This window comes from Schistocerca piceifrons, chromosome 8, assembly GCF_021461385.2.
Source record: "Schistocerca piceifrons isolate TAMUIC-IGC-003096 chromosome 8, iqSchPice1.1, whole genome shotgun sequence".
Lineage (NCBI taxonomy): Eukaryota > Metazoa > Arthropoda > Insecta > Orthoptera > Acrididae > Schistocerca > Schistocerca piceifrons.
In genome coordinates this window covers 34024356-34039707 of record NC_060145.1, presented here as the reverse complement: position 1 = coordinate 34039707, position 15352 = coordinate 34024356, and the positions used below count along the sequence as shown (strand labels likewise).

Sequence of the window (15352 nt, the reverse complement as noted above, 5' to 3'; positions counted from 1 at the left end):
TTCTTCCCTTTTTTTGCCCTCTCTCCTCCCTGATGAAGGAACAAAGTTCCGAAAGCTAGGAATGTAAATTTTCAGTTCTGTTTTATGTGTATCTATCGGCTGTACTGAGCTGAGGTAAGTACTGGCCAGCCCCTCTATCTCTTTGTTAGTTTGGATCCTTTGTTATCTCCATCACTCTGTTCCACTTAAATTCACAGATGTATCTTCAGAGATGTGAAATGAGTCAAGATACATATGTGATGTTATGAAGTTCTCCACTTCTCATTTAATAACAGACTGGGAAAATTTGTTATAAATCTTCTTTTGTTCTTTGTGGTCTAGGCCAAATGCATTGTGTGACTTCACATTCAGAGATGTTCACATCTTTTTGAAGGTCTTCGAGAATACTGATCTCTTTGTGGCTTATAATGACTTACATTATTTGGCAATTTATCTGCATTCATTCTGTTAATGTGTTCATCCCATTTGCTTCTGTAATCACCCACCATTTTTCAATATTATGAACACTAAGTACCATTCTTATGTCTATATTATGTATTCTGTCTAATCTTGAGCATTCTTCTACCTTTCTTAAAAATCTCATTTGTAGTGTTTGGATGATACACAAGTTCTTCTGTGCAGGCATACAGATCAGACACACATATATTAAAACTAATGTTGCCATTATTTTATAAATTTAATTCTGGACTCTTTTCTTATCTTGTTATTCAAAGTTCTGTTTATGATGCCATATACATGTTCAAAATGTTGAATCTTAATTTTTACACCTTGGTCTTTATTTTAATTGTGGCTGTTCCTAGATAGCAGACCAGTTTACTAGCTGTCCAATAAATTGGATGTGTGTAGGCACTTCCTGACAAGTTTTTCTTGTTGGGCAGATGGTTAGTTGCTTGGATCTATCCATCCCATCAAATAGTGCCATGTATGGCACAGTCTGACCAGTTTCCCAACAGAGGGTCAACTGCCGTTTGTGCACACAAAACTATATGTTGTATAAAATGGCTAATTAGGCAGACGACAAGGCAAATAGAAGTGTGATGACAGAGTTTTTTATTTATCAGCAATGAGGTATCTTCCGTTTCTTTCATTGCTATTATTTATTATGACTATTTATGCTGTTGTTGTTGTGGTCTTCAGTCCTGAGACTGGTTTGATGCAGCTCTCCAAGCTACTCTACCCTGTGCAAGCTTTTTCATCTCCCAGTACCTACTGCAACCTACATCCTTCTGAATCTGTTTAGTGTATTCATCTCTTGGTCTCCCTCTACGATTTTTACCCTCCACGCTGCCCTCCAATACTAAATTGGTGATCCCTTGATGCCTCAGAACATGTCCTATCAACCGATCCCTTCTTCTGGTCAAGTTGTGCCACAAACTTCTCTTCTCCCCAATCCTATTCAATACTTCCTCATTAGTTATGTGATCTACCCATCTAATCTTCAGCATTCTTCTGTAGCACCACATTTCGAAAGCTTCTATTCTCTTCTTGTCCAAACTATTTATCGTCCATGTTTCACTTCCATACATGGCTACACTCCATACAAATACTTTCAGAAATGACTTCCTGACACTTAAATCAATACTGGATGTTAACAAATTTCTCTTCTTCAGAAACGCTTTCCTTGCCATTGCCAGTCTACATTTTATATCCTCTCTACTTCGACCATCATCAGTTATTTTGCTCCCGAAATAGCAAAACCCCTTTACTACTTTAAGTGCCTCATTTCCTAATCTAATTCCCTCAGCATCACCCGACTTAATTAGACTACATTCCATTATCCTTGTTTTGCTTTTGTTGATGTTCATCTTATATCCTCCTTTCAAGACACTGTCCATTCCATTCAACTGCTCTTCCAAGTCCTTTGCTGTCTCTGACAGAATTACAATGTCATCGGCGAACCTCAAAGTTTTTATTTCTTCTCCATGAATTTTAATACCTACTCCGAATTTTTCTTTTGTTTCTTTTACTGCTTGCTCAATATACAGATTGAACAACATCGGGGAGAGGCTACAACCCTGTCTTACTCCCTTCCCAACCACTGCTTCCCTTTCATGTCCCTCGACTCTTATAACTGCCATCTGGTTTCTGTACAAATTGTAAATAGCCTTTTGCTCCCTGTATTTTACCCCTGCCACCTTTAGAATTTGAAAGAGAGTATTCCAGTCAACATTGTCAAAAGCTTTCTCTAAGTCTACAAATGCTAGAAACGTAGGTTTGCCTTTCCTTAATCTTTCTTCTAAGATAAGTCGTAAGGTCAGTATTGCCTCACGTGTTCCAGTGTTTCTACGGAATCCAAACTGATCTTCCCCGAGGTTGGCTTCTACTAGTTTTTCCATTCGTCTGTAAAGAATTCGTGTTAGTATTTTGCAGCTGTGACTTATTAAGCTGATAGTTTGGTAATTTTCACATCTGTCAACACCTGCTTTCTTTGGGATTGGAATTATTATATTCTTCTTGAAGTCTGAGGGTATTTCGCCTGTTTCATACATCTTGCTCACCAGATGGTAGAGTTTTGTCAGGACTGGCTCTCCCACGGCCATCAGTAGTTCCAATGGAATATTGTCTACTCCGGGGGCCTTGTTTCGACTCAGGTCTTTCAGTGCTCTGTCAAATTCTTCACGCAGTATCATATCTCCCATTTCATCTTCATCTACATCCTCTTCCATTTCCATAACATTGTCTTCAAGTACATCGCCCTTGTATAGACCCTCTATATACTCCTTCCACCTTTCTGCTTTCCCTTCTTTGCTTAGAACTGGGTTTCCATCTGAGCTCTTGATATTCATACAAGTCGTTCTCTTATCTCCAAAGGTCTCTTTAATTTTCCTGTAGGCGGTATCTATCTTACCCCTAGTGAGATAGGCCTCTACATCCTTACATTTGTCCTCTAGCCATCCCTGCTTAGCCATTTTGCACTTCCTGTCGATCTCATTTTTGAGACGTTTGTATTCCTTTTTGCCTGTTTCACTTACTGCATTTTTATATTTTCTCCTTTCATCAATTAAATTCAATATTTCTTCTGTTACCCAAGGATTTCTACTAGCCCTCGTCTTTTTACCTACTTGATCCTCTGCTGCCTTCACTACTTCATCCCTCAAAGCTACCCATTCTTCTTCTACTGTATTTATTTCCCCCATTCCTGTCAATTGCTCCCTTATGCTCTCCCTGAATCTCTGTACAACCTCTGGTTCTTTTAGTTTATCCAGGTCCCATCTCCTTAAATTCCCACCTTTTTGCAGTTTCTTCAGTTTTAATCTACAGGTCATAACCAATAGATTGTGGTCAGAGTCCACATCTGCCCCTGGAAATGTCTTACAATTTAAAACCTGGTTCCTAAATCTCTGTCTTACCATTATATAATCTATCTGATACCTTTTAGTATCTCCAGGGTTCTTCCATGTATACAACCTTCTTTCATGATTCTTAAACCAAGTGTTAGTTATGATTATGTTGTGCTCTGTGCAAAATTCTACCAGGCGGCTTCCTCTTTCATTTCTGTCCCCCAATCCATATTCACCTACTATGTTTCCTTCTCTCCCTTTTCCTACACTCGAATTCCAGTCACCCATGACTATTAAATTTTCGTCTCCCTTCACAATCTGAATAATTTCTTTTATTTCATCATACATTTCTTCAATTTCTTCGTCATCTGCAGAGCTAGTTGGCATATAAACTTGTACTACTGTAGTAGGTGTGGGCTTCGTATCTATCTTGGCCACAATAATGTGTTCACTATGCTGTTTGTAGTAGCTTACCCGCATTCCTATTTTCCTATTCATTATTAAACCTACTCCTGCATTACCCCTATTTGATTTTGTGTTTATAACCCTGTAGTCACCTGACCAGAAGTCTTGTTCCTCCTGCCACCGAACTTCACTAATTCCCACTATATCTAACTTCAACCTATCCATTTCCCTTTTTAAATTTTCTAACCTACCTGCCCGATTAAGGGATCTGACATTCCACGCTCCGATCCGTAGAACGCCAGTTTTCTTTCTCCTGATAACGACATCCTCCTGAGTAGTCCCCGCCCGGAGATCCGAATGGGGGACTATTTTACCTCCGGAATATTTTACCCAAGAGGACGCCATCATCATGTAATCATACAGTAAAGCTGCATGCCCTCAGGAAAAATTACGGCTGTAGTTTCCCCTTGCTTTCAGCCGTTCGCAGTACCAGCACAGCAAGGCCGTTTTGGTTATTGTTACAAGGCCAGATCAGTCAATCATCCAGACTGTTGCCCTTGCAACTACTGAAAAGGCTGCTGCCCCTCTTCAGGAACCACACGTTTGTCTGGCCTCTCAACAGATACCCCTCCGTTGTGGTTGCACCTACGGTACGGCTATCTGTATCGCTGAGGCACGCAAGCCTCCCCACCAACGGCAAGGTCCATGGTTCATGGGGGGGGCTATTTATGCTACCAATGCATAATAACAAAGTGTACTTCAGTGTCTCTTTTTTTTTCATTACTTTGATATGTTTCCTCACCAGGTGTCAGGAATCATCTTTGATGATTGTGGAGGTGCAACAACAGTGAATTTGAGATCCTCTAATTTCTTCCAGTGTCTAGAAAGTGCAACGTACCATAGCTAACAGCATCTCCTCGCAACTTGCAGCCTCTCTCATGACTGTATTTTGTTTCGTTAAGAATGATTTCATAATGTTCAACAGCTCTGAAAACCATGTTTCATACTTTCTGAGATAATTACAAAAATGAATGGCTCTGAGCTCCTTAACTAACAGAGCATGGGTCAATTTTAGTCTTTGTAAAAGACACTTCTTTGCACACTCCTTACTTTTGGCATTTCTTGGCTTTGTTACCTCTAAAACAGCCAAGACAAACCCCAGTTTTTTTTGTGTCGAAAAATAATCTTAATGAAATTACTATAAACAATTTGCAACCAGCGATAGGAATTGTGCAGCATTGCAGTCTCTGGGTGCAGTTGGTCAGGATATGTGTAGTCTGCCAGAAAATTGGTTGCATATAGAGCCCTTTGTACCTTACTATTTTTGTTATTAACTTACTATTTTAGTAATCTTACTATTTTGATGTACTGGTACAGCTGTGACAGCAAATAAATTTTTATTGAGCTTGGTAGGAAAACTGGTGGCTCCTAATTAAAAGTTGTTTACCTTGCAGACAATTAGGTAAATTCAAACAAAAATGTGGAGAAAGATTATTTAATATATTCAATCAAAGTATTACATCGTGGGAAGAAAAAACTTTATTTAATTCCTATAACTAGATATGTCAAAGAGCTAAACACGTGTGATAACAGGCACTGTAACTACCTTCACCTTCGAATAAATAATCAGTATGCTTCAGATTCCAGATCTGATTTTGGAACCTGTGTCTAATCATCATGTAATCCAGTTGGAATCTTCTTATGTCTCCAGGCCTATCCCAAGTATACCACCACCACCTCCTCCTCCTCCTCCTCCTTGTCCTCCTCAAGTGATTTTTGAACAGTGTATCCACTATTACTGCCTAAAATTCATTGCTGAAATAGGTTAGTCTTTTCCCTCTATCATTCCTACTACAGAGCCCATATTCTCCAGTAACTCTGTCTTTTATTTTTTCCCCTACCACGACATTCCAATCCTCCTTCCTGATATAATTTTACTTCCACTGTCTTCTACTTATGACATTGGCATACATACAAGAACTGTTGTAGGTGGTTCTCACTTGCTGATGATTCTGATGTGAATAATTGTATTATTGAACTGTTCACAGTAACTCATTCTCTGCTTTACCTTCCTATTCATACTGAATCATGCTGTCATTGTATCGTTCTTTGTCACTACTGATACTATCTGATGCTCATCTAACCAGAAATTCTTGTCTTTTATCATTTCACTTCACTGACCTGCATTATATCTAGACTAAACCTTTGCATTTCACTTTTCATATTTTCTGGCTTCCCCAACATATTTAAACTTCTGACGGTCCACACTTCGACTCATAGGATGTTACATTTCTGTTGGACATCCAATCTTTTCCTCATGGTTACTTTCCCTGTGGGAGTGCCCTCCCAGAGATCTAGATGGTACACTATAACAAAATCTTTCACCAATGGAGAGATCATCATGATGCTTTTTCAGTCATAGACAACATGTCCTGTGGATACGTATTGTGTGTCTTTCCTGTATTGATTTCCATTGTCCTCTGCATTGTCGTGCCATTGATCACCACTGATTCTTCTGCCTTTTAGGAGCAGTTTCCCATCCTAATGTGAAGAAGGTGCTCTGATCCTCTGTTCACTCCTCTGCCTCTTTGACAGGACCAGTGGCAGACTCAATGCGATTGCTTGTACTGGAAGTCTTCAGCTGTCATTGCTGATGATTTTTATTCTAAATTTAATCAGTTACTGGTTACAAACTCGGGATCTAGGACATTTTGATTACTAATCAAAAATGTTACACCCAGACAAAAGTTATTAAAAAAATAGTACAGTATTACATAAGTTATTAGCTAAATTCCTACATATCGTTACATACAGTTTTATAATATGAAAGATTTATGTTAAATTTACAAAATACATTTTGTCAGCATGAAGAAACAGAATTCTTTTGCCCTCTAGATACAGTTCTTTTACTACTGCATTTGACTTTCTATTATTCACACTTCCCTAGCTACTTAATATAACTACCATTAATGGCCATTTACATAAAGTCACATAACATAGAACCAACAGTCAACTTTAGGTAGTCATTACCTGGGATAATCAGGTGAGGAACTAGATAGGTCATGGTCCTTTCATACTTTACAGGGTTTGTGGACGATTTATGGATGTCATGGTTGCATATCTAACTTTTATAAAATCATATATAACTTTTTATATGAATTCTGTATTTGAAATGTAGTCTATTTGCTGTTTGCAGATATTTTCAGCTTTCATTTGCTGCTTCATATGATGTGATCACTGAAATGGTATAACTTTTTCAATTTCTATTGCCCAGTGTAAATTTCATAATTAAAACCAGTTGTAACTTTCGTATTGCTTACCATAAAATCATACTTACAGTTGCAATGAGCTTGTCCTAGCACTGCAATTTTATGGTGTATTTGGTTTTATTGTGCCGTGTTTGTAAGGTCTGTAATGCAGTTTTCTTGAAAATGCCGTATGCATCTTATATTTCTTTCACTATAGGCACCATGAGGTCTTTCCCAGTCACCTCAACCATGCCTGAATGGACTCGTCAAGAAAAATCCCATGTCCATTGGCACTGCTTACCAGAGGTAGCCCTGTGCAACTACCGCACTAACTGTTGGTGCTTCCTCTGCCACCTCTCATTCCATGAGCCTAGTGCTTGTATTGTTACAAGCTCATGAAGTATGATTGTAGACTTCTGTGGCTATGGTCTCCTTGAATAAAGCAATTCTAGGTTTATAAAGATCTCGTCGGGTTGTTTTACTAACCAGGATTACTGTTATAAGCTCAATTCACTTCATCAGTTTATGTATTTATGACAGTAGGGGCTATACGATCCTCATGAAAGCTACTTGTAGTAATGGCCAAAAAACTGGTGTATAAAACAATGTGAGAGACTGCTACAGCTGGCCAACTGATATTCATTTATAGCACTTGGAGAGCATGAAAATTTTATTCATCTCCACCTGTTGTGTTTGATGTACTAGAACCAGCCCAGACAGAAAGGAGACTATGTCCTCAGTTCCTGTGGGTTATTGGTTTTCCACAGTCAGCTGAAACATTAAGACTTTTTGCCAGTATCTAGTTCTACTTGAGCACAGCTCTGTCGATTGTTTTAAGATTTTTACCTTTTGGTAGAGTTTAAGCCCACCATCCAACACCCTTCACGAAAGCAGTCTCCATTTTTTTTTTTTTTTTTTACCATGAGATTTATTACATAGATGTTTCCTTCCCTTATTATAACTGTCAGAAGACAAAAGATTCTGACAAGTAGTGTTTGCAAACTCATGCATTGCCTTTGAACAGTAGGCCTATTGCAGGCCTACTACAACATAGTAGTTGCTATGTAATCATCTTCAGATCTGATATTTCAGTTACAGGAGTAACCCATCCAAATCCAGCAACTTTCACATGCTACATCAAGTTTCTGTATTTGGACGGGTTACTCCTGTAACTGAAATATCAGATCTGAAGATGGTTCTGAATGAACCGAAACCGGTCATATGAATAAAAAATTTGCAGTCAAGACGGATTTTAAGTAACATTATAAAATCACTGTTTGCTGTTATCCCATAAGACATTATGTCTGTTTTTGCAAAGTTGCTATGTAATCATTTAATCAGTGTCTGCCTCTGCATCAACATTTATACCCTGCACACCACTTTGAAGTGTGTGGCAGAGGGTACTTCCCATTATTATGACTTATTTTTATGCTGTTCACTTATGAAATGCAGGAGGAATGATTGCTTAAACACTTCTCTGCGTGCTGCAGCTAGCCTAATCTTGTTGTAACGGCAGCTGTGGGAGCAATATATACAACGTTGCAGTAAATTCCAAGGACCCTCACTTAAGCAGGTACTTGAAACTTTGCAAACAGGCTTTCACAGGATTGTTTGTGTCTCTATTCAAGCATCTGCTAGTTCAGATATTTTTGCAATTGTCTAACACTCTCCCTTGGGTCAGACAAGGCTGTGACCATTTATGTACATACTTTCAATATCCCCTATTAATCATATTTGCTTCACATCTCACACTCTTGAGCAATATTCTAGGATAGGTCACATGACACATGAATGTTTTTTGCTAATAATATTTGTCATTTTTTTCCAGGCCCAGACTTACTCTTCATCAAAGTCAGAATCCAGTTCATTCTCATGGAGTGGCCTGAACATACCACACAATTTCTTGAATTTAACAGGGCCAAAATCAAACCCTATTTCATTCAGTAACCCTAAAAATCTGTATCTCATGTTTGATCGCCCAACAGAACCACTTTTTGTGCCTAAAGGAAAAGACAGCAAAATTGTATTCAAGCTGCCAACTGACTATCTGGTGAGTATAGTTTAATGCAGTAGTTTGATCTGTTGGCAACTGTCTTTCAGGCAAATTAACATCCAACCATTTACTAAATATTCAAGAAGTATTTATTTCTATATTTGCTAACAAAAATATCAATAAATTTATCATTTACTTGAATTATAACACTTCCTAATAACAACAATCCATAGTCACAATTGTTTTTACGTAGTGTGTGTTGAAAACCTTGACTTGCAATGAAATTAATGCCACCTTTCATTTCTACATTGAAAATTAGGGAAAATGTTTGATATATTTAAAGCATCTTATCACTGAATGGAAATGAGTTAACAGAGTAATATGCATGCAACATCTCTCAGAGAATGATTTTCCATGTTAGATTTGACTGTTAGAGCAAGTCATTATTTTAGTCCTTAACTTTATTCTGAACAACCACCATTGTACAGTTTACAAAAATGTCACATAATCTTAGCTGCTGTATAAACTTCTCCATTGGAATTTACACGACATTGTGAAATGTGTAAAATGCTTGCTATTATGATTGTATATAAAGTACTCAGCCAATTTCTTGAGCATTATGTTAAGGAGACAATGGCGTGCTATAATAAGACCACAGTGGTAGGCATATGGACAGTGGGGAGTGGGGGAGGGGTTCCTGTATTTAGTTCTATTATAGAAAGAAGGGGAGCTTTAAAATGGAACTATGGTCTTTCATTAATAGGTTATGAGAGCCCTTGTACAGAAAAATATAGTGATGAGATTCATGTTTCTAGTGCAGGCACAGAGGCTAAATATAATGGCCAATATTCATGACAAATAACTTTTTTCTGATCCAGTGTTTACATGGTAATATAGTGAAACTATCTAGTGTCTGCAAAATACACATATCAGTTCATCATCTATAGTTAGTTAATTGTTATTTTATCCTACATAATGTAACAGTTTTTGTTTTTGTTAATTTCATGTTCTAAGGAACATTTGCTCAATAAACTGAATTAGTGTGGAATGAGTTATTTTACATTCACATCACAAATTAATTTGTAAATATGGCAACATGCTAAACATCTGGTTTTCTTTAATATACAGATGTGAATTGTGGTAATTCCTACCCTCCATCTTTCACACATTACAATAACAGTTCTTCTACAGAAAACAACATGATTTTGGAGAGAGCTTTTTCAATTTGTTTTAAAATTTTGCTTTGCTGTCCATCAGACATTTTATATCATTCAGTAAGTTACGAAAAATTTAGCTGCAGCTTTGTGCCTTCTCCTTGTGCTAAATATTATGTTAATGTGGAGTAGTGAATGCCATTTTGTTCTCATATTGTAATTATGTGAATCATTCTTCCTTTTGAACTGCAGTGGATTATTTACAATGAACTTCATCAAGGACTAAATGTATTGTGAAGCAGCAGTCAGAATGCCCAACTCCTTAAACAGGTGTATAGAAGATGATCATGGATGAGCACCAATTATTATTCTTAGAGGATCTTTTTGAGCAATAAAGACTTTCTTAAAGACTAGTTGCGTCAGAACATTATTCTATATGACACTGTTGCATGAAAATATACAGAATACGTCAGCATACTGTTTCGTCTCTCCCCAAAACAGCTTACTGATGTCTCTGCTATTATTTTTCTTGTAAAGGTGTTTAACAATGGCATCTTTCAGAGTCTCTGGAAAAATATGCCTCGAGCTAATGATGCATTACATATTTGAAATAAGACTGGGCTTACTAAATGGGAACAAATATTCACAACAAAATTATGAGAAGGATAGACTGCTACTCATCATTTAGGGGAGATGTTAAGTCGCAGAGAGGCACTGTTATATATTTAAGCTTTCAGCCAAAAGACCTTCCAAAGTAGAAAACACACACATTCACACAAGCACAACTCACACAGACATTGCCGCTGTCTCTGCTCACTGAGGTCTGACTCAACAGTATGTGGATCTGAATTCTGGCGAGGGATAAGGACACTTCCTGTATTGGCACAGATGGAAGCAGCAAGGCCCCATTGGCCACAGACAGAGGCCACATTTGTGTGAGTAGTTTTGTGTGTGTGAGTGTGAGTGGGAGTGTGCATTTTCTACTTAAAACAAGGCATTTTGGCCAAAAGCTTAAATGTATAGCAGCCTTTTTTTACGAATGCGACTTCTCCTCCGTATGGTGAGTAGCCATCTATATTTTCCATAATACTAGCATTATTCCAGCTTGGATTTTCCATTTTTTGGAAAAAATTGTACTCCATTAGAAATGCCATCAAATCCACAGATGAACTTTTATGTTTGAGAGAAGATATAATTTCCTTAATTTCAGAGGAGAAGTTGGTGATACATTCATATAACTGAATTTTATGAGGTGCTTTTTGGACATATTTCTGTGATTTTTCTTGTGAACTATTTGCTCTGTAATTTATACTATGTTTAAGAAATGATTATTGAACACATTTTCTACCTGTGACTGAGCATTTATAGTCCTTCCATTTAATTCAGTAGTCATGATATCCTGCTCTTTCCACCGTTGTCCTGTCTCTCATTCCACTACATTCCATAAGACCTTAAGCCTGTGGTTGGAGTAACTGATTTTTAACATAATGTGCATATTCCTTCATTTTTTTAAATAACTTATCTCCATAATTTTGAGTAAAAAGGTTCTGTTATTTTACCTATCTGTCTCACTAACAGTTGCAACTTTTACTGGTTTGGTAAAGACAGTTTTACAGATGTTAATGGAACTTTAAATCATTGACATACTCTTTGATAGCTCTAACTGTAATAAACAAGTATGAGTGAAATCAGTATTGTCCCCATACTATGCATAGTGCTCTGATAACAGGAGTTCAGTATAATGTCCGTAATACTAAATGTCTTGAATATAATAGAGGGAAACATTCCACGTGGGAAAAATATACTACATATCTTATAGTATATATATACTAAATATCTTACAGTATAAAAAATATACTAAATATCTTAGTATATGACATGGTCACCATAGCACCATAGATCTACTGACTGCAGTCAGCTTGAAGTAAGTGCCTTTTTGGCAGATTCAGTTAACATAAGATACTTCAAATCCTACCGACTAAACAAATCTCCAAAATTGGTTACATTGCCCTTTATGCCTGATGCAGATGAACAAGGTAACATATTCATGCTTACAAAACAATGGATGCAAATAAATACATACATTATATACATATGCTGGAAAGATCTGCTGTAATAATGATTAGTGGGAATATAACTGTTTGTTATAGTAGGTGAATATGTGGACACGTATCTCAATTACGTTTCTATGTGCTGTTGTGCAAAAAGTAAGTGGACATAAGCCTGCCCAGTTGGCCGTGCGGTCTAACGCACAGCTTTCCGGGTGGGAAGGAGTGCCTGGTCCCCTGCATGAATCCGCCCAGCAGATTTGTGTTGAGGTCCGGTGAACCGGCCAGTCTGTGGATGGTTTTTAGGCAGTTTACCATCTGCCTTGGCGAATGCGGGCTGGTTCCCCTTATTCCGCCTCAGTTACACTATGTCGGCGATTGCTGCACAAACAAGTTCTCCACATATGCATACACCAGCATTACTCTACCATGCAAATATAGGGATTACACTCATCTGGTGTGAGATGTTCTTTGGGGGGGTCCACCGGGGGCCGAACTGCACAATAACCCTGAGTTCGGTGTGGGGCGGTGGATGGGTGAAGTGAACTGCGGTAGTCATTGTGGGGTTGTGGATCACTGTGAATGCGGTGGGGACGAAGCCTCTTCATCATTTCTAGGTCCCCGGTTAACATACAATACAATACATACATATAAGTGGGCATAATTGCTCTCCTAATATGTGTTAGCAGTTTGGCATAGTATGCTGTACATATAGATCAAATGTAACAACAAAATGTTGACTATTGTAAATGCTGGTTACTTACAACAGTGTGAATTCGTTAATGTATTGCCACAAATGAGATTGTCACATCTGTATGAATTCTGAATTCAATGTTGCTCTCAGTTAAATGTAGCCTTTGCTTATATTTCACAAGTCCTAGCTTTAATTTTATATGTTTAAGTTACTGTTGCTTTAATCTTGTTTTCCAATTCCTCAAAAGTATGTAATTACATTTAATTAAAAACAGGTAGAGGTAAAAGATTGGAGAAAGGTGATATTCTGTGCACATCTCTAATGTTAAGAGCATATGCTCGTGAAAATGACCAAAAAGTGGGAAAAAGTCTTGGTCTATAGAAAAGAGCATTTCACGCTGATTTCAAAAATGTATAGTTTATGGGGATTATCATTTTCCATTCGTTCTAAAATTGAGGTTGAATGTAATGTTGCACAGGGGCCACACCTATCTGTCAGTTTGAAGTGCATCAGAATACGTGATACTTTATTTTGTTATTCCATTTTTCCCATTGTTAGTTATGGATTGTTAACACAGGTGTATTCTAAAAGGCACTGACTCCTGGAACCAAAGTACAGGCATGTCTAAAAGGCTATGGTTCGAATGTAAATACAGATGTTTGCTTGTAAAGTTGATCTGAGAATATATGATTTTGGAATTTAATACACGTGTGGTTTTGTGGTTATTGGGTGTTGTTTTGTTTCCTTGTGTGTGTGTGTGTGTGTGTGTGTGTGTGTGTGTGTGTGTGTGCTACAAATGCTGAAAGTAAAGAAATTTAGCACCAAACGAAAGTTTCGCGGCAACCAATTCCAAACACAACCGAATAATACACATCAATTGCTTCAAAAGTTGCCCGAGGAAACTGTGTCTACAGGCAGTGCTTCTAGACATAAACTTTCGCTTTCTGAATGCAATAATGATGGAAATGTTATTGTGAACCTAAATATGCTGTCAAGACTTATGAAGAGTGCTGTGAAATGTAAGTACTACAATTGCAAAGATAATATTGATGTGTCTGAGGACATATCATTAAGGAAGGATCTTTAAGTTGGTTACCGATTGCCTGTAACTCGTGTAAGATGCACAGAGATACTATGACATCGCCAGTAACTGATAGTCGACATTACAGTGTAAATATTCAGCTTACTTATGGAATGTGATGTATTGGAAGGAGAAGGAGAGCTGCTCAGACTTTTTGTGCAGTGATGGATTTACCTCCACCTCTACTGAGGTTTGACAGATACAATAAATTAATACATAATGCTTTATGTGGTGTAAGTGAACATTCAATGAAAAGAGCAGCAGAAGAAGCAGTAACCTTGACTGAGAATACAGACATTGTAGCAGCATTTGATGGGTCTTGGTAGAAGAGAGGTCATACTTCTCTGAACAGGTTGTAACTACCACATTTATTGAAACTGGTAAGATACTAAATTATGAATGCCTAACAAAGCACTGTCAGGGTTGTTCAAGTAAATTTATCGGCACCCATGTTTATGTAAAGAACTCTGATGGCCCACGTGGGAACATTGAAACGAAAGGAGTTCTAAACATTTTTAGAAGATCAGAGGTCAGTCGTGGTGTGAGGTGTGTAGGCTACCTTGGGGATGGAGACTGTTTAGGTCACACTACTGTTGTTAATGACAGACCGTATGGGGACACACTGATAGAAAAGCTTGAATGTGTTGGGCATGTACAAAAAAAGACTGGGAGCTCGGCTGAGAAAATTATGTAAAGACTTCAGAGGAAAAAAACTGTCAGGTGGAAATCACATAGGTGGTCCAGATCATCTTACAAAAAGTGAAATTGATTTTTTGACTCAATATTATGGACTAGCAATAAGGAGAAATGTAGGAGATTTGTATCACATGAGACGAGCTGTTTGGACAACATGGTTTCACAGAGTGTCAACAGATGAAACCCCACAGCATGGTTTGTGTGCAAAAGGGGAATATTCGTGATGCAAGTACTGGTTGAGCTATGCTACAGGCGTACAATATACCAACAAGCATTCCTTACCACTTGCTGTAATGGAGGCAATTAGGCCTATACATAGGGATCTGGAAAATAAAAATGTGCTTAGGAAATATATGCATAGTCTCTCTCAGAATTTAAATGAAAGCTTCAACAGCTGTATGTGTTAGAGGATACACAAAACTGTATTTGTTGGGCTGACAGTGGTGAAGATTGGTGTAATGGATGCAATAATAACATTCAAAGATGGTGTAATTTCAAGGATCAATGTTATGAAGAAATTGAACATCCAGATGGGAAAGAATATGGTTTCAGCTCTAACTGCTGTTGATAAGCAGCAGGTAACCGAAGAGAGACAGCTGCTACCAAGGAGTCAAGGATAAAGAAAAGAATGAAGAGAAAGAGTATGGAGGACAAGGAAACAGGAGGACAACTGGAGTATGCAGCTGGAATGTTCTAAATGAGCATAGTGGCTCCGCTGCGGAGTGAAAATCTCATTATGGAAACATCCCCCA

The 15352-nt window shown here is 37.8% G+C and overlaps 1 protein-coding gene across 1 annotated transcript in view; it reads left to right on the top strand.

The window, feature by feature from the left end:
* Nucleotides 1-8842: 8842 nt before the first annotated feature.
* Nucleotides 8843-15352, top strand: part of LOC124711541 (phenoloxidase 2-like) — a 54388-nt gene continuing 47878 nt past the window's right edge. Inside the window, exon 1 of the mRNA XM_047241675.1 lies at nucleotides 8843-8984. Coding sequence (XP_047097631.1) covers nucleotides 8901-8984 — 84 coding nt within the window. The 5' untranslated portion in view covers nucleotides 8843-8900. The remainder of the gene's footprint in view (nucleotides 8985-15352) is intronic.